The following is a 21,557-nucleotide window of genomic DNA, read 5'->3' on the forward strand; positions in this document are numbered from 1 at the left end:
GATAGAAGTAGGGAAAATCTAACCTCCAAGTCTTATTAGGCTCCATATAACAACACAACTTAGAAATCTTGGTATTTAGATTTAGTATTTCAAATTTCATATAGTCTCATTTGAAATGTAATTCTTACTCTGTAATACTGTCATACATCTTTTCAAAACTAGTTTTTCAAGTACTATATGTATATGTATAACTATATCAGCACCACCCCCCCGCCGCTGTCCCCCTGCCGTCCCCAAACTTAGGCCCTTGGTCCCCCCGTCCCGGAAACGCGTCCCCCCCATCCCCCCCTCCCCAACGCCCGTGGAACACTGAGGAAAACATGGATCTATTTTCTTAAAACTAAAGAGTCTGAAGAAGTCCTAAACAGATTTAAAGAATTCAAAGCCTTAGTTGAAAATACTACAAGAAATTGAATTAAATGTTTGAGGTCTGACAATGGAGGTGAATACGCCTCAGGTAGCTTCTATGACTTTTGTGTTAAAGCAGGAATTAAGAGGGAGTTCTGTGTTCCCTACAACCCTCAGCAAAATGGAGTTGCTGAAAGAAAGAACAGGACCATTATTGAAGCTGCAAGAGCCATGATACATGATCAGGACTTGCAACCTTTTCTATGGGCAGAAGCATCCAAAACCGCAGTTTATATTCAGAATAGATGTCCTCATCGAGTCCTAAAGGATGTGACACCTGAAGAAGCCTTTTCTAGAATCAAACCAGACATCAGTCACCTAAGAATATTCGGAAGCCCAGTGTATGTTCATGTGCCTAAAGAAAAACGAACCAAGCTGGATCCATCTGGAAAGAAAGGCATCCTAGTAGGATACAGCGAATCTTCCAAAGCCTTCAGGATCTACATTTCAAGTCATAGGTATGTTGAGGTAAGTAGAGATGTAACTTTTGAAGAAGATATTGCTTTCAAAAGATCTAAAGGTTCATTAACCAACAATAATGATATGGTGATGGAAAATCAAGATTCAATTGTTGATGCTAACCTTGAGTTATAGGAGGAGTCTACTGATCTTCCAAATCAGGAAGTTCAGAATGACTCATCAAAACCCATGCAATCTACCGATATACCTCAGGATATTGTGGTCTGCAAGAAGAGACCACTTTGGGTTAGAAATACGATTCAAGATGCTGAAGGGTTTGCTGCTCCCAGAGGAACCTTCAGAAATAGCAAGAGTGTCCAAAATCACGCCAACTACATTTCTGTGATGTGCAATATAATTGAGTCTGAACCCCACAATATCGAAGAAGCTATGTCCCATCATGCTTGGAAATTAGCCATGGATGAAGAGTATGGGTCTATCATCAAGAATGATGTCTGGGACATTGTACCCAGACCCAAAGGTAAGTCTGTCGTTTCCTCTAAATGGTTGTTTAAAATTAAACATAATGCTGATGGTAGTATTGAAAAATATAAAGCTAGGTTTGTAGCACGTGGTTTTTCTCAAAAGGAAGGAATAGATTATGAAGAAACCTTTGCCCCTGTTGCTAGATATACCTCTATTAGGTCTATAATAGCTATTGCTGCAGCCAAAGGTTGGGAGCTGCATCAAATGGACGTTAAGACAGCCTTCCTTAATGGTGTCATTGAGGAGGAAGTCTATATTGAGCAACCAGAAGGTTATGTAATCCATAAAAGAGATTCTCATGTTTGCAAGTTGAAGAAAGCCTTATATGGGCTCAAACAGGCTCCTCGCGCTTGGTATGAAAGAATTGATAAGTACTTACTAAGTTTAGGGTTTTCCAAGAATGATGCTGATGCTAATATTTACTTGAAAGTTTATAATGATGAGATGCTTATTTTAGTTTTGTACGTAGATGATTTATTTCTCACGGGTGAAAATAAATTAATCATGAGATGTAAAAAGGAATTAGCCTCAGAATTTGAAATGAAGGATTTAGGTCTAATGCATTACTTCCTAGGGTTAGAGGTATGACAAAGAGCTAATGAAATCTTTCTAAGTCAGGGAAAATACACTATTGATATTTTGAAAAGATTTAGAATGATAGATTGTAAATCTATGCGTACTCCTATGGAATCTAACTTAAAGAAGTTAAGTGTTTCTGCAGCTAACTCTGATTTTGCAGATCCCTCTGAGTACAGGCAGTTGATTGGCTCCCTGATGTACCTAGTCAATACTAGGCCAGATATCTGTTATGCTGTTAATGCTCTCAGTCAATTCATGAGCTCACCTAAACATGTTCACCTGGTTGCTGCCAAGCACATTCTAAGATACGTGGCACGATTGGTTATGGGCTGAAGTATTCACTTAATACCCCAATTCTCCTGAAAGGCTACTCAGATTCAGATTGGGCAAGAAGTGTCAAGGACAGGAAAAGCACTTCACGCATCTACTTCAACTTGGGCTCCGCAGTAATCTCTTGGGCATGCAGAAAGCAATCTTTGGTAGCATTAAGCACTGCAGAAGCTGAGTACATTGCCGCATCTGTTGCATCCAGAGAAGCAGTGTAGCTTCGTAAGCTCCTTGTTGGATTATTTGGTCAAGCCAATGATCCTACCACCATTCATTGTGATAATCAAAGTTGTATAAAGATGTCAGTAAATCCTATATTTCATGATCGGTCCAAACATGTGGAAACACACTATCATTACATTCGGGATATGGTGCAGAGAGGCGCCATTCATCTAAAGTACATTAGCACAGATGAACAGATTGCTGACATCCTCACCAAACCTTTATCCAGAGTGAAGTTCGAGTACTTCAGAGATAGACTTGGTGTCATGGAAAACGGAACCCTGATTGAGAGGGAGCTTCAATCTCAGTGACTATTTGTAGCACTTTGAATCATTCCTTGCTTGTGTGCAAGAATGAATTACATCCAATCTATGCTTGTGTGCAAGATGGATAATTGTAATAATGTAAAGACCCACTGGTGTATTACACTTTCTATGCTTGTGTGCTAGAACCATCCTATGCTTGTGTGCTAGGTGGAAGATGTAATTCTATACTTGTGTGCTAGATCCATTCTATGCTTGTGTGCTAGATGGAACTTAAAGGTTCAGATTATGTATTCTCCTCCTCCCTAGTTAAGAGGGAGTGTTAATTGTAACTAGGGTTATAGGGGTTAGGATTGCCTTAAGGCAACATTCGAACCCCCTTTAGGACCGGGTCCTATCCTAGGGTAACGTGACCCTATCTTATGCACAATGCCACGCTATGCTAAATACACGCCATTTAATTATTGGCACCAAAAACCAAGGAGGCCGACTTACATTTCAAGGAGTAAAAGATGCATATAAATAAGTGACAATTTGCAAGTCAACACACACTCATCAAGTTCAAATCATATACAAATGCGATTTAGCTCTGTTGTGCGAATTCTTAAGAAGGGTGCGAACTTAACTTCAAGGAAGAGTGCGAACTTATTCAGATTGGTGCGAAATTGTCCAAGAGGACATAGTGGATTTTGATGCAAGTCTTTGAAGCATACAAGGGACAGATCTGATATGTGAAGATCAGATTCAAGCTAAGTATTGTACTTATATTTAGAGGAGAATATATAATCTGACCTGTGGGTCTTTCATGCTGGGTTTTTCCTCCTTGGAGGTTTTCCCAGGGTATGCTTGTTTGTCTACTGTTTTATTTCTAATTTATGTTGGCTTATTAAATACTGCAAATCTGATTACAATCTAGGGCATAATTAATCTATGTTGGCTTACTAAAATACTGCAAATCTGATTACAACCTAGGGCATAATCAATTATATAAATCTGATTAACATACCTAGGGTTTAAAATTACAAAACTGAGGTTTTAATTTATGAAACTATGCTTGGGTATGGCCCTGGGTCCTTTTCCCACAGAGAACCCAGGCACCGAGGAAGAACCCAAGCCGTACCCAAACTATACCCAAACCATACCCGTACCCGAACAATACCCATACCAGGACCAAAGCTAAAACAGAAGAACCTGGTATCTTAGCTTTTAACTTTAATTACTTGTCTTAAGTAATTGCTGCTAATGAAACTCTTGATTAATTTTTATTTGTATTCTTATGAATCACTGCCACTGTTTTTAATCTTAATCTATCTTCCTGATAGAATCACTACTATCTTATTTTATCCGCCTAGGTTATGGATTTCAAAGGCTGCTATCTCCTACTTTGGCGGCGGCATGACAGTCCACCCTTCCCAAGATTGCTTGTCCTCAAGCAATGCCAATTTTAATGTGTCAAACTTAATCATTTTGCCAAAACATAGGATCTCAAATCAACTTTGGAGATTTGTAACTCCTAGATCCCTCTTGTGATGTAATTAGTTTCTGATTGGTTACTCTAACATAATATAGGAATTGGAGATTCTACATTAAATGATGTTATTTTCAATATCTTGGTTATGTCCAACTCTGTACTACCATGATTCCTTGAAGAGTTGTTAAAGTATTTGCCAAAATGGCCAATATAATCTTTTGCTATCATAAGGTTGATGTCATCATCTAAAGTGTGAGGACAATTTATTGTCCAATATTCTTCTAGCTTGTGTACTTATTTTCCAACAAGTCTTAATAAGAGTTGGAAATTGGCAAGGTCCATAGTTTAAGATAAGTTCTTCCTCATCCTCAAAGAGGAAAAACAAAAAGTCATCTTGTAATCGCATAACATCAATCTGAAAATCAGTTTCCCTATTGACATTAGTCACATTTGTAAAGAACCACTTTGGTTGGCCCAACATTTGCACAAGGTCTATATCCCTTTAATTCAAAGAAAAAAGGGTGAGCCTTTTTTATATTAAGATGAGGATTAGAAGCATGACACACATCTATGACCTCAAATGTGGTGCTCCTTGCTGAATAGTTTTTATATCTTTTTGGACCACATTCAAAATTCTTCTCTCCTTTCTTTGGGTAATTTTAGGATCCAAGGAGTAGCTATCATAAAGGTCATTGCTTGTTCTAGTAATCTCATTTGTTGTATCCTCCATCCATTTGGACGACACGAGCCTTAGAGATCCATTTGATAAACCCTGTGGAATTACTTCCTTGCCATTATGTAAGAAACATAGTTCCATCTTTTGCAAATCTTGATAATATCTACCTAAAGAATGTAATCATTGAATGCCCAGAACCACATCCGCATTGCCCATGTTTACTACATAGAAATCTTTACATATTTGGTGTCTCCCCAAAAGTAATGTTTAGTTGCTGAATCCTTTGAGTGCAAGGGGTAGTGAATCCATCAGCCATAACTACCTTGCAGCCTTTAATTTCATCCTTATTACTAGACCTTCTTCAATGAAGTTATGTGTAGCACCGCTATCCACTAAGACAACCACCTTTTGACCTTGTAGAACACTACAAATTCTAAAAGGATGATACTTGGGTGCCCCTGAAAATGTTGCCAATGTTCCTTCTACATCTTGTTTCCTTTCCTTCGACGTGGATTCAAGTTCTTCCTCCTTTGATTCCTCATCCATCATTGCTTTTATATGGCATATTTGTCTCTTCTCAAATCATCTATGACCCGGCTCCCATGGTCCCCTACAAATAAAACACAATTTCCTCTTTTGAAACTCACTCTAGGATTCTTCCACCTTGTTAGATTCAGGAGGTAATGCCTTTGGTGCAAATTATCATCGTCAAAAGGTTTCCTATGCGACCCCAATGGCACATTCTTGGAATAGGTCTTATTTTTAGGTGTGAAATATTCCGAAGTTAGAGCCCTTCGAATAGCATCTAGTAAAGATGAAGGTTCAAAAGCTCAGACCAATCCTCCAAGTGATTTGGAGAGTCCTTCAGTAAATAAAAACTTGAGTTTTTTTTTTGGCAACATCTAGCACCATGATTGAGATTCTTTCAAATTTTGTTACATATTCTTGCATTCTACCTCATTCCCTTATTTTTGTTAACTCCTTAAAGTGCATCTCCAAGTTCTTTCTATCAAAAAATTTTATGAGTCTTTTTGTGAAGTCGACAAATGTTACAATCAAATGATGCCCTTGTGTGATTAGCGCATAATGCCACCATTCATGTGTTGTTCCTTCTAGGTGAAGAATGGCAAATTGAATAGCTTCATCTTTCATCATGGTGCTAAGAGAAATATAGGTATCCAATTTTTGGATCCATGATTGTGCAGTGACATTCCCCAAACCATCAAAAGAAGGAAGAGTCATCTTACTCTTTGTCACGGATCTTTGTTGGGCTGCCTTTTTTTATCCCAGAGGTATTTCTTGATCTTGCATTATAATATTCTCTAAATGGGATTTGTTTTCTAAGTTCAAGATCAATTCTTGAATATGCTTCCACACATTCATCAAGGTCATTTGCTGCAATGTTGGGTTCTTCTCTCTGGGTAAGAATGTCGGTCATGTTACTCTAGCTGAAGTTCTTAATGGAGTCATATTGTTACTCTTGGAATGGTTTGAATTAACATCTCTTGCATTGGTTTGGTTAGGCCTAAGAGCACTAATTGTATTATTCATGTTTTGAAGTGTTTGGAGAATCAATTGTGTTGTTTGTTCTTGTTGTTCCATATATTCCTTCAATTCATTTACTTGATTTACCTCGTGATCACCCATTTGATTACCTTGAATTGGGTTGCCACTTGCCTCTAGTTGTCTCCTCTCTTTTGTGTTGAGACATGGACCAGCTAGGACTCAAACCTAGGACCTTCCATACGCTGCTGGAGTGCTCTACCACTGAGCTACTGGCCCCTCTTGGACCAGTCCATCGTTGGTCCGGATGTGGCTTATTTCCAACACCAACACCCCCCCTTTAGCCACACCTCTCGTGTGCTTGGGGCTCCTAGCCTGGACCTAGCTCTGATACCATGTTCAAACATGGACCAGCTAGGACTCGAACCTAGGACCTTCCATACACTGTTGGAGTGCTCTACCACTGAGCTACTGGCCCCTCTTGGACCAGCCCATCGTCGGTCCGGCTGTGGCTTATTTCCAACACCAACATTTTGTAGGTTCGTTGAGCTCTTTGGCTCGATTGCATAGACTTATTTTTTTGATCCTCAGCCTGGAAGGATCAATGCCCAGTACCAATGTAATGTCCCCTACTAAGTTTAGGCCTATCATAACAATAATTAATTTATTTCCATATACTTATGACTTAAACCAGATTGATTAGGAGATAACTCTATTCTTAGCTCTTTCCTTAATATAAATCAAATATGTGATATTCCTATTTTTAAATAATTTATCAATTATTAATGAAGAAATTGTCAATCCACCATACTAGAGAATTAATTCTAACATATTAGATAATTAATGTTATCATCCATAATTCTTAATGCAAAGTTCAATCCTTGTTACTACTCCAGTTTTAAGGACGAAGGAGATGACTATGTTGCCAAGCGCTTAGATACCAAACTAAATAGCCTCCCTCAAAGTTTACGGATCCAAGCCCTTACCCTATCTTGGTGTTGAAATATGTAGCTAGAATCGTATTAGACTGGGCCCCATTGTAACTTATAATAATAGGGCAGGCCCTATTTGGGCGTTCAACTTATGTATTGTGTAATTGTTATGGGGCAAGACCTATCAAATATGTAGCTTGTAATTAGAGCTTGACCTATATAATTGTAACGTGTAAAACTCTTGGCATAATATATGCAAGCCGACTTAGGGTTATTGAAGGCATGTGTCACCTATATCTACAAGGTGATTTGAAGACAAACTATCATCTAACACAAGTGATGTATGTCTGCAAAAACAGTGAATTTCCTACTAAACTATCAGCGATTCTTCAAGAAGTCAATGAACACATTCTGGAGATCAGCGAACACAATCTGAAGGTCAGTGATCATAATTGAAGGTCTGCAATCACAGTCTGAGCTATATTGAGTCAACTTGCTGAGCGAATTCATTTAAGGAGGGCAAATTTATAGAGCGAAGTATTTTCAGACTATTGTATTTCAAGTTTGTTGAAGATCTGCCCTATATGTGATTGAGGTTCAGTCACGTTCTGATCCGAATCCAAGATTCAAATAAGTTAGTTTGTTTATGCCCTAGGTGGGGAATTTGTACTTGAACATATCTTGATATTAACATAATCAGAGTTGAATCTTGTTGCTAGGTTTTTCCTCCAGGAGGGAGGTTTTCCCAGGGTACTTTTGTATTGTTCTTGTGTTGTTTTGTGCCATAATGTATTGCATTTTCAGTTTCTGTTATTTACTTTAAATCTGATTACTAAAAACAACATGGTATCAGAGCTTGGTTTGTAAATAGTTGTGATCAGATTTATCAATTTTTCAGTCTAACCTATTGTTCAAAGTTCAATTTTCATGGCTTCTTATCTTAGGACTGAAGATAGGTTGGAAGGTTTTGTCAACTACACTTCTTGGAAGGTCAGAATAATGATGGACTTGAATGACCTTGCTAAATATGTCAGTAAGGATGTTGTTGAACCTAGTGGCGAAGAAGAAAAGGAAGCTTGGAAGAAGAAGAACTACCAAGCGCGAAGGATAATAATAGACTCCGTCAAAGATCATATTGTAACAAGCATCTCCAAAATGAAGACTGCAAAAGAAATGTTTAGCACTTTGGAAAAGATGTATGAGATCAACAACACCAGTCATATACTATCATTAAGGCAGCAGCTTAATCAAATCAAATTAGAGAAGGAAGAACTTGTGGCTGCTTACTTCATGAGGATCTCTGAGCTAAAGGATCAGCTCTCTACTGTTGGGAAGACTGTTGAAAATAGTGACCTAACTATGATGGCTCTAAATGGTCTTCCTCCATCATGGGAACCTTTTGTTCAAGGAATTAGTGCAAGAGCTGAGCTTCCTCAATTTAATCGATTGAGGGGAGATTGCATTCAAGAAGAATCACGCTTGGCTACTAAAGGAAAAATCAGAAGCCCTCATGACAATGTTCATCATGTCCTCACAACAAAGGAGGAAGGTGGCCATTGGAAGAAGAATAACTTCAAGAGAAACATAGATTCCAGACCCTCTGCTCTTGATTCAAGGAAGAAGCCAAGGGACTTGTCTCACATCCGATGTTTCCAATGTAACAAGTTTGGTCACTTTGCAAAGGACTATCAATCTCAGCTTGAGCAAGGAGAAGCAAACCTAAATGAAGTCTCAGAACAACAGAATAATGAAGATTTCCTCTTTGTTTCAGCCTTGTCAAGCAATGTTCAGTCAGATAGTAACACGTGGCTGATTGGCATCTAGACACATCACAGTCTATCGGGAACATCTCTTAGATTTGGTGGAGAAGGAGTCCAACCTTCATGTGACTATTGGTGACAATGCTCGTTATGCTATTTCCCTTCATCTCAGTAATGTCTTGTTTGTACCTGGAATAAAAAGGAATCTAATCTCTATATCTGCTCTAGAAGATAAAGGTTATCAGGTTGTATTTTCTGAAGGAAGAGTTCTTGCATGGCCTAAGGAGTCCAACCTCAAATCAGCTCGTGCCATCGGGATTAGATATGAAAGCCTATACAAGCTTTCAACTCTCACTTTCAATTAAGGATATAGTTGATAGATTTTTTTATTATGCTATGGGTCCATTTCGTAAGTAAGAGTAAATCAGCAAGTTTTTGTGAGTTTATCACTTAGATAGGGATTAAGAGGGAGTTACATATTCCCCATAATCCTTAGTGAATGCATTATATTTAGTAAAGCTTAAACATATTGTTGTTTTCTAACCATTGATGTTGAAATCTGATTTACATCTCTAGTGTTGGATTTGAGAGAGTATGGCTAAACATTTGAATTCAAATCAGTTCTGAATTTATAATTGTTATTACAAGGATGTTCTTGATCACGATTCTATGTTTTATGATAAAACTAACATGTGTTCCTTGTTTCTTTGGAATATACTTTGGCTAAGAGGGAGTTTTCAGCTCCTATGATACATTGTGTGCATTTTCCACCTCCTGCGGAGTGCAAGGTGGGACCACCCTCTATGGAGTGCAAGGTGGTAGTTTCTTTGAGGTATAATACCTCTCCCACCCTCTGCGGAGTGCAAGGTGGGTCCACCCTCTGCAGAGTGCAAGTTGGCAGTTTATTCTTCTCTGTAGAGAAGTTTTGAGGTGTGAGACCTCTTCCACCCTTTGCGGGCAATGCAAGGTGGATCCATCCTCTGCGGGTGTGCATGATGGATATCATGGAAGGAATCCACGACCATATTCTTTGAATCCATCCTCTGTGGATGTGTATGATGGATATCTATGGTTGTATCTCAGATCCATCCTCTGCGGATGTGCATGATGGATATCATGAAAGAAGTTCATGATGTGTATTTATATATATATTTGTGTATTCATTTTTTGTAGGTGTGCATAATGAAAGTTTTTGGATCCATCCTCTATAGAAGTGCATGATGGAGCATGGTCATGATGTGACTCAATTATTCATAGAATCCTCTCTAGCTAAGAGGGAGTGTTGAAATATGTAGCTAGAATCGAATTCTAGTTTAAGTTATTCATGTAATTGGGTTGGGCCCCATTGTAACTTATAATAATAGGGCAGGCCCTATTTGGGCGTTCAACTTATGTATTAAGTAATTGTTATGGGGCAAGACCTATCAAATATGTAGCTTGTAATTAGACCTTGACCTATATAATTGTAACGTGTAGAACTCTTGGGATTGTTAGGTCCCGGAGACAACTGAGAGGGGGGGGTGAATCAGTTATCAAATAAATTCAAACCAAAAACAACTTAACCAACTTGATGCTTAATACCGGTAAATCAGTTCAATATGCCGGTAGACAGTTTTAACAGTTAATTGCTATACCGGTAAGGATTAGTGCATGAAACATAAAGACAAAGTCATCCACAACACATAACACCAATATTTGTATGTGGAAACCCTGTAAGGGGAAAAACAACGGTGGGAAATCTTACCCACAATCAGATGATACTACTGCAGATAGTAAGTGTACATAAATGGGGTCTGCACATGCAGAAAGGTCAAGCACCTAGAGCTCACTGCTCAATCACAAAATGGGAGTCACACTGACTACAGTTGGATGGTTAAATCCAATAAGAATGTACTGCACAAAAAATCATCTTCATATGCTGGATTCAATACCAGTGTAGTTCTGATTGTCTTCACAAAAAAACCCTCCTTCAATCTTCAAATGATGTCTGCGTGTATAGCTCTGCTTATTCTCGCATATACCTTCACACAATCCTTTTTCGCATTCCATACAAATAAGATCTTACATTTATACCATAACCTAAGACCAATTTTAGTAGGTCGGCTCTACAAGATATTACAATAAAAACATTTTACAAACAATACAATATCCGATGCAACAACCGATTGAACATGTCGGCTTAATGCATTTACAACAATAATTAATCATCTCCATAGCGTGCCATGCTGATCTGGAAAAGATAAACCTACCGGTGTAACCCTGGACCTATTTGCCGATAACAGCAAATATGCAAATATGAATATACCAATAAACAAAACTCCACGACAAGATGTCCAAACGATGTCTTCGACATTACCCAAAGTTTTCCATATCATTCCAAGTGTCAGTGATCATTATATCTTGCCGATGTACCAGATACCGGTGACTGTGCATGAGTCACTTGCTTGTCGGTGAATGTTGCTGATACTCCAAAGTGCTAGAGTTTTAGTAGGTGTTGACATCAATGACAAAACCATACCAAAATACCAACAATCTCCCCCTTTGTCATTGATGGCAACACAAGATGGAAAAACCATCAAAATGCCAAAACAGAAATGCCAAATACCAAAAACCAACAATCTCCAGAAAGAGATCATAACCAGAAATCAAAATACATATACAGAGAGTAATAATCTCTCCCAAACAACAATCTCTCCCCCTGGGAGCAACATGTGTTTTCCTTGTGTTTTTCCATACCAATCTCTCCCCCTTTGACATCAAATGCCAAAGTTACAACAAAACATCTTACCAAGCCAAGTTCATATACAAAATACCAATCACTTTAGTATACCAACTACTCCCCTTGAGAAGTAGCTTCCCATCAAAGCCGGAATAAAAGATTTCTCTGTTAATTCAACCGGTTGATGACAATCATCAACTGTCTAAGTCTCTACCGATGGGGGTATGACTCCAAGCTGATCTCTGAGAAATTCAAAAATCTCCTTAGGCAAAGGTTTAATGAAAATATCTGCAATCTGCTCTTTAGTATTCACATAAACCAGTTTTATTTCCTTTGCTTCAACATTTTCCCTTAGAAAATTTAGTTTGATAGAAACATGTTTGGTTTTAGAATATAATACCGGATTCTTAGATATATCAATTGCTGCAGTGTTATCACAATAGATAGTAATAGGTTCCTTGCATTTTACCTTTATGTCTTTCAACATTTGCTTAAGCCATAGTACCTATGTACAGTTAGTTGCTGCTGCAACATATTCTGATTCTGTTGTTGATAAAGATGTACAACTTTGTTTCTTACTCAACCAAGAAACTAATCTGTTTCCAAGAAAGAATGCTCCACCGGTGGTGCTTTTTCTATCATCCACATCTCCTGCCCAATTTGCATCTGTGTATGCACATAATTCAAAGTTTTCATCTCTAGGATACCATAATCCAAGATTTATAGTGCCTTGTAAGTACCGGAAAATCCTTTTTACTACTGACTCATGATTTTCTCTAGGATTACTTTGAAATCTTGAAACAATACATACTGCATTCATAATATCAAGTCTAGTTTGTGTCAAATACAGTAAACCTCTTATCATAGATTTGTATCTAGTTGGATTAACAGGTGTAGATTCATCCCTTAGTGATAATTTGTCATTTGTTGTCATAGGTGTGCTTACCGGTTTAGAGTTCTCCATCCCAAATTTCTTTAGTAACTCTTTTAAGTACTTGGATTGACTCAAAAATATACCTTTATCAGTCTGTGAAATCTGCAATCCTAAAAAGAATTTTATTTCTCCAATCATAGACATTTCAAATTCTTGCTGCATTTTAATAGAAAATTCTTTACATAATCCATCTTCTCCTCCAAAGATTATATCATCAACAAATACTTCTATAATCAAGATGTCATCATTAGTTATTTTGTAATATAAATTGTTGTTTGCATTTCCTTTAGTAAAACCAATCTTCAAAAGATACTTATCCAATCTTGCATACCAAGCTCTTGGAGCTTGTTTTAATCCATACAAAGCTTTTCTTAACCTGCAAACCATATCATTGTCATCTGTCAAAGAAAATCCATCAGGTTGTTCAATGTACACTTTCTCTTCAAGATCTCCATTTTAAAATGCACATTTAATATCCATTTGATATACTTTGTAGTTCTTATGTGCTGCAAAAGCCAAAAATAATCTGACTGCCTCAATTCTAGCTACCGGTGCAAAGGTTTCATTGTAGTCAACTCCTTCCTTCTGAAAATATCCCTCACATACTAGTCGTGCTTTATTTCTGACAACCTTACCATCTTCATTAAGTTTGTTTCTGAAAACCCATTTGGTTCCAATTACATTTTTATCTTTAGGCCGGGGAACTAATGTCCAAGTGTTGTTTTTCTCAATTTGTTCTAATTCTTCTTCCATAGCTTTAATCCAAAATTTATCTTCACATGCCTCATTAACATATGATGGTTCAATTTGAGAAATAAGACATACCTCTTCATTTGTCAATCTTCCTCTTGTCATAACTCCTTTAAACTTGTTTCCAATTATCTGATCTTCAGAATGATTCAGTCTTACATACTGGGGTGTCTTTGTTTGTTGTTGTTCCTCAGTTACTGTGGAATCCTCAGATGATACCGGGGTAACTGGATCTTTGTTCTGTACTGGTGGATTCAGTGTAAGTTCATTTGTCAAAAATTTTGTTGCCGGTTCAAAGTCTATATACCTTGAAGTTCCTCTGAATTGTTCATCAATCTTTACATTTGTACTTTCAACAGTTTTCTGCAATCTTTTGTTAAAACATCTATATGCCTTGCTCTTAGATGAATAACCAAGAAATATTCCTTCATCACTTCTAGGATCAAATTTGCCAATATACTCATCTCTTCTGATATAACATTTACTTCCAAAAATTCTGAAATATTTAAGAGTAGGAGTATTACCAAACCATAGTTCATGAGGGGTCTTACCGGTTTCACCTTTGATGTGAACTTTGTTGAATGTATAGACCGTTGTACTGACTGCCTCTCTCCAATATACATGTGGTAGGTTTGCTTCTGATAACATACTTCTTGCTGCATCCAAGATAGTTTTGTTTTTCCTTTCAACAACTCCATTCTACTGTGGTGTCCGAGGTGCTGATAGCTGTCTTCTGATTCCATTTACTTCACAGAATGTATTAAATTCCTTAGATGTAAATTCACCTCTTTGATCTGATCTTAAACATTTGATTTTCTTACCGGTTTCATTTTCAACCATTGCTTTGAACAATTTGAACTTTCCCAGTGCTTCAGATTTTTCTCTGAGAAAAGTAACCCAACACATTCTAGAATAGTCATCAATGATTAGCATGAAATATCTATCACCTTGTAAGCTTTTAGTTCTAGCTGGACCACATAAATCAGTGTGAATTAAATCAAGAGCATTATTGGATTTTTCTGGAATACTTTTGAAACTAGCTCTAACTTGTTTTCCAAATTGACATTCCTTACATACTGTATTGTGAGGTTTGACAATTTTAGGTAAATCTCTAACTGCCTTAGTAGTACTGATCTTCACCATGCAATCAAAGTTTACATGACAGAGTCTCTTATGCCATAGCCAACTTTCATCTATATGTGCAATTAAGCATGTCTTTTCACTGTTATTCAAATGAAAGATATTACCTCTAGTTTGATTACCGGTTGCAATTTCCAAACCAGTTCTATTCATGATTTTGCATTTTCCATTTTTGAATTGTAACTGAAATCCTTTCTCAACTAATTGACCAACACTCAAAAGATTATGCTTTAATCCTTGAACATAGTAAACATTGTCAATGTTATGCTTACCATCAAGAGATATTGTACCCTTACCTTTGATTAAACAAGCTTTGTCATCTCCAAATCTCACTAAGCCTCCATTGTATTCTTGAAAGTTCAAGAATTAACCTTTGTCTCCTGTCATATGATGTGAGCATCCTAAATCAATGATCCATTCATCCTTTACTTCAACTTTAGCTGTCAAGGCCTGTTCTACCGGTTGAGCAGTAGGTGTCGGTTGATCTTCTATTATAGCAACAAAAACCCATCCATTGTCTGTTGGATCCTCATCAGAATCATCAGTCGCACCTTCATCAGCAATGTAACAAGATTTGCCTTTATTCTTCTTAAATCTGTATCACTGATATTCAAGGTTAGGCTTGTATGTTCTTCTAGCTTCTTCTCTTAGTCTAGCATGTCTATCAGGGCATCTTGAAGCCATATGACCAATCTTATTGCAGTTAAAACATTTAAAGGGTGCTTTACCTTCATACTTACTTCCAACTGGACCTTTAGGCATTTTCCTTGCAAATAGTGCTTCAAGTTCTTCAAGTTCTTCATTTTCTTTCCTGCTTTCTTCAAGTTCTCTTGCATAAAAGGCTTTCCAATCAGATTTGTCAAATGATGGAGTAGATGATGTTGATGCTTTAAAGGCCAAATCTATCTTTATAGTAGCAACAGGACCAAATTCTTCAATTTCAAAAGCTGAAAGTTTCCCAATCAATGTATCCCTAGTTACTGATGTATTAGACATTGTTCTTAACTCATTTATAGCAGTGACTTTCATTTTATATGTCGGTGGTAATCCTCTTAAAACTTTTGAAACAATTTCATCCTCACTTAAGGTTCCTCCACAACATTTAATACCCAAAACAATCTCATTTACTCTTTCCATAAAAGCAGAAATCCTTTCATCTTCTTCCATTTTCAGATGTTCATACCTGACTCGGAAGCTTTCAAGTTTTGCAATTTTGACTGTGGAATCTCCTTCATTCAGTGTTTCCAGATGATCCCAAATAGCTTTAGCAGTAGACCTATCTGATAGTCCCATGATTTGTTGATCTGATAATGCGCTCAAAAGTGCTTCTCTTGCTTTGCAATCATTTTCCTCATCTTTAGTCAAGTTGGGTGGAGTGGGCTGACTCTGAGTAGGAGCAGTATAACCATTCTTTGTAACATCCCAGATGTCCTTTCCAAAGCAATTTAGATGTGTCTCCATTCTGATCTTCCATATGCCATAGTTGGTTCCATCAAGTTTAGGATTGTCCTTCCTAAAATAGTTAGTAGACATTGGATCTCCTCAAACTGTTAAACTTCTGCAAAAGAGGACTATGCTCTGATACCAATTGTTAGGTCCCAGAGACAACTGAGAATGGGGGGTGAATCAGTTGTCAAATAAATTCAAACCAAAAACAACTTAACCAACTTGATGCTTAATACCAGTAAACCAGTTCAATATGCCGGTAGACAGTTTTAACAGTTAATTGCTATACCGATAAGGATTAGTGCATGAAACATAAAGACAAAGTCATCCACAACACATAACACCAATATTTGTACGTGGAAACCCTGTAAGGGGAAAAACCACGATGGGAAATCTTACCCACAATCAGATGATACTACTGCAGATAGTAAGTGTACATAAATGGGGTCTGCACATGCAGAAAGGTCAAGCGCCTAGAGCTCACTGCTCAATCACAAAATGGGAGTCACACTGACTACAGTTGGATGGTTAAATCCAATAAGAATGTACTGCACAAAATAGCATCTTCATATGCTGGATTCAGTACCGATGTAGTTCTGATTGTCTTCACAAAAAAACCCTCCTTCAATCTTCAAATGATGTTTGCGTGTATAGCTCTGCTTATTCTCGCATATACCTTCACACAATCCTTTTTCGCATTCCACATCTGATCTTACAAATAAGATCTTACATTTATACCATAACCTAAGACCAATTTTAGTAGGTCGGCTCTACAAGATATTACAATAAAAACATTTTACAAACAATACAATATCCGATGCAATAACCGATTGAACATGTCGGCTTAATGCATTTACAACAATAATTAATCATCTCCATAGCGTGCCATGCTGATCTGGAAAAGATAAACGTGCCGGTGTAACCCTGGACCTATTTGCCGGTAACAGCAAATATGCAAATATGAATATACCAATAAACAAAACTCCAGGACAAGATGTCCAAACGATGTCTTCGACATTACCCAGTGTTTTCCATATCATTCCAAGTGCCGGTGATCATTATATCTTGCCGGTGTACCAGATACCGGTGACTGTGCATGAGTCACTTGCTTGCCAGTGAATGTTGTTGATACTCCAAAGTGCTAGAGTTTTAGTAGGTGTTGACATCAATGACAAAACCATACCAAAATACCAACAGGCATAATATATGCAAGCCGACTTAGGGTTATTGAAGGCATGTGCCACCTATATCTACAAGGTGATTTGAAGACAAACTATCATCTAACACAAGCGATGTATGTCTGCAAAAACAGCAAATTTCCTACTAAACTATCAACGATTCTTCAAGAAGTCAGTGAACACATTCTGGAGATCAACGAACACAGTCTGAAGGTCAGCGATCATGATCGAAGGTCTGCAATCACAGTCTGAGCTATATTGAGTCAACTTGCTGAGCGAATTTATTTAAGGAGGGCAAATTAATAGAGCGAAGTATTTTCAGACTATTGTGCTTCAAGTTTGTTGAAGATCTGCCCTATATGTGATTGAGGTTCAGTCATGTTCTGATCCGAATCCAAGATTCAGATAAGTTAGTTTGTTTATGCCCTAGGTGGGGAATTTGTACTTGAACATCTTTTGATATTAACATAATCAGAGCTGAATCTTGTTGCTGGGTTTTCCTCCAGGATGGAGGTTTTCCCAGGGTACTGCTGTGTTGTTCTTGTGTTGTTTTGTGCCATAATGTATTGCATTTTCAGTTTCTATTATTTACTTTAAATCTGATTACTAAAAACAACACTTGGGACTATGCCCTCAAATTTTGCGGGATGCTTATCCTTACCCTATCTTGGGAATCATCCTATTGGCTGGATTTAGACTGCCCCTCTTGGAAAAAACTCAATCCCGTCTTCTTAAATACTGACAGTAGTAGCAAGAATGAATAGTATATACATATTCTCTTTAGTGTTTATTTAAGAGTTCTTTCTTATTTACAATCTAATATTGTTATTCGTATATATATATATATATATATATATATATATATATATATATATATATATATATATATATATATATATATATATATATATTACCTGATGGACTGACAAGTTCTCCTTCCATAACTTGGATGACCCGCTCTTCAATGCCTCTATTTGCCTAGGAGAATCCCCTGTTTCTTATGCTTCTTCTATATGGATTGATATGGATGACTAAAAAGGGTTTTTATTTTTCTTAGATTTGTACCATCATCCTCATTCCCTACATGACTTCCACTGCCTTTCTTGCTTCTGCCATCCTAGGGATGAATCTTGTGTCTTGCTTTTAACCTATGAGATGTTGCGCTAATTCCTTGCTTCTCCTAAAACATTTCATTTGTGATGTTATATTAAAAATTATGTCCCTTAGGTTATTGGAATAACTGAGATATTTTATGGAACATTGATTTCTACTTGTTCCATCTTATGTATGTCTTAGGCAAATTCATCTAGTTCTTTGGAGACTTCATTGTTGGAAAAGATATACATTCTCCATATTCACCACTATCATCACCATTGTCCAAAGCATCTAAGATGTGGAGTATAATATCTCTCCAGTATATTATACTTACCAAGTAGTTAGTATTAAGAGGGTGCAACTTACCTTGCTACACCATATGATCCTTTCCAATAGAGGGTCTCTCAATGCGTTGCTCAAGTTGAGCTTTGCCTTGTCTCTTAATTTTCACAAATATCTTTATACTCACTTTCTTTCTCCATAAACTTGGAATCTATAATTCAGCCCTTTTCTCTTCAAAGGAATTTGATTCCTTGACTTTTTGATGAAGTGGCATGCACGATCAAACCTAAAAGACCTATTGTAGCCAAAAACCAAGGTACATGTTTCTAGGGTCTTAGAAGCTAAGGTGCTAAGAAAGGGCACAAGGGAAGCTTGGTGCTAAGGAGAGCAGTGCACACATTATAGGCACGAAGAAGCAGTGAAGAAGATGGCACACAAATAAGGCCATGCAATGAGGGGGAGAACATATGATGAGTGCAATAGTGGAGATTGTATGTTGAAAAAATTTGGTGCGAGATAAGAACAAATGAATGTGTGAACTTGTGCATGAAGAGCATCAATCGGATGGCATGCTCACAACATTGGTGCTATGGTATGCGATGGCAAGACAAGGAAGACAAAGTGGTGGACATGCATACTATTAGTGATCTCAAGCCACAAGGTAGTTATATGAGCTGACAACTATCAGAGATCAAATCGCCTTTGAGATCACACTATCAAAAGAGGGAAGGCAAGGGTAGCAGAATTGACTGCCACAATAGGAAATAGAGAGCCACACAGTAATTACTATAGTTCATGAAAAGATGAAATGCTTGCAGAGGAGATTAGGCACCAAAAGGAGACAAAAGGCAAGATTTTAAAACCCCAACAGCTATTTAAGGCAAGGAAGGCAGCAACAACAAGGACTTCGTTAGTTAGTAATCTTCTTTGGAGGACTTTTAAGGAGAAGATCAGTCAATCAAGCCAAGAGAGGGAGCAAATTTGGCCCTTTAGGCCAACAACACAAAAAGGGCAAAAAGAGAGGAAGGCTACTTGCGTGTGGACTTGTAAATAACCAGAAGCTAACTGCTTGTTGTATATAGGAAGGCATAACCCATCAATGGAAAATGTAACTTCATTATTTCAATGAAATAGTGTTTTCTTTTGCGCGCATCCTTTGTTTTTTTGGCTGTGCGTTGTGAGTGTCTTGGTTGTGTCACTAGATATCTCTTCACCGGGACCCCCCGCGGCTGCTGCATCACTTTCCCTGGAATGTTGGTATTCAGAGAATACTCTCCTTCTCTGGGCTATCAAAATTGGCATTGGCAGGTACGCTTCCTTATGGTGTTCTTCAAATTCCTTGTTTATCTTCTGGAAAAATGGGTGATCAACAAAGTAGTCAGAGAGGCTACATACTGGCTATAAGCAATTGTGGTGGTTTTCCCTGGTTTTTTAAGGCAATAGCAGTTCGATTTTTTTCTCGTTTCTTTTTTCATTCGAGAGCATTGCTCTCGCTGTAATTCAGCCATGGTAAAGAAATTAAAAATGTAGAGCGAAAGGATCCATTGTAACGAGCTATTCATAGAAATATCCTGTATCTAGCAACTAATGACAACCATGAGATGGAGGCAGTCTCCATAACTGAGCTTTAAGCACAGATGTCATTATAAGTATGGGTTAGCGTCTGATCCCTGGGGCTCGCCGAGTCATTACCAATTGGTGGGACTTATTGTAAAACAAATTAAAAGACGTGATTGAAAAATACCAACCGTGATGTCCAAATAGGCGTCAGGTTAACCCTTTGTAGTAGCTTCAAATTTTGGTCATACAAACTAATCCAAAGCTTAAACATTTTTTTATCACGAGCAGATACAAACATTTTCAACAATTGATAATGATCTAGTTTGACTTGTACCGTGAGTGTTTGCTTGTCTGGTTTGATAATTTTTGGCCAAACAGGAAGGAAACCGATTATGCTGATTTAAGTTCTAGTTTTCCCACATTGAACAAGTGTTCCATGACTAGAGCAAGGATCCCATTTAACTACATTGCTGATCTGATGCGCAGTTCAAGTAAGTATCACTAGATCTGAGGCAGGGGAAAGAAAGATTACCTGGGATTGTCTGTGTCATTTGTGCTAAGCTGAGAATAAGGATTTAAAAGAGAAGCAGTGGCCAATTCAATAACCGGACCTCTTCTTCCTCCTGTAGAGAGGGTGGTGGTGGTTGTTTTGACTTGATGCAGCGCATCCCTATACTTCCTATATAATGCAGTGCGATTCCGCGTAGCCATTGTAGTTTTCAAAATTAATTTGCCCCTTCCCGCGCCATGTACCTTCAGTGTTCGCTCTCTCCCATCATTTCTGCACAGAATTGGGTGGTAATGGTATGTTAGAGCCAAGCAGCCATCAACGCTGATGGATTTGTGGATGTGTCATGGGCCACTACATTTCAATTCACAGCATCCTGCGCCTGTTGGGAAATCTTAGTTTGAAAGTAAGTAACTGCTCCGGGATAGGAATAGTCCGAAATCACTGACAATTAATTTGAAAAAATAAATAAATAAATCTCTTTTACTTGAATATAATTTAATTAAATAAATAAATGTAAACAATAAGCACACAATTAACTTAAATTAATTAAATTTCAAGTCTAGCATTATTATAATTGAAAGTGAATGTTACAATTAAATTAATTGAAAATATTGTTTAGTTGAATTTTGATGATAATGAGGTATTGTAATGGATATTTAAAAATGATTCGTCAATATTTTGGATTTTTGCTATAAATTCGAAATAAAGGTTTTAGATTTGGATTTGTCACTTTCGATTATTTATACAAGTATGAATCTGATCTTTGTAGTTGCAGACCTAATCTTGTGAATGGATTTGAACCTATGTGTTGTGCGTATCGCACACACACCCCGTCTTTGACAGGAGACCCCCGTGT

At 37.5% G+C, this 21,557-nt stretch overlaps 1 protein-coding gene across 1 annotated transcript in view; it reads right to left on the bottom strand.

Moving 5' to 3' along the window:
- The window catches only part of LOC131028168 (syntaxin-43), a 93,056-nt gene extending 71,930 nt beyond the window's left edge, over positions 1–21,126 (bottom strand). The window contains exon 1 of the mRNA XM_057958400.2: positions 20,723–21,126. Coding sequence (XP_057814383.2) covers positions 20,723–20,901 — 179 coding nt within the window. The 5' untranslated portion in view covers positions 20,902–21,126. The remainder of the gene's footprint in view (positions 1–20,722) is intronic.
- Positions 21,127–21,557: the final 431 nt, after the last annotated feature.

Source organism: Cryptomeria japonica, chromosome 5 (genome assembly GCF_030272615.1).
Source record: "Cryptomeria japonica chromosome 5, Sugi_1.0, whole genome shotgun sequence".
NCBI lineage: Eukaryota > Viridiplantae > Streptophyta > Pinopsida > Cupressales > Cupressaceae > Cryptomeria > Cryptomeria japonica.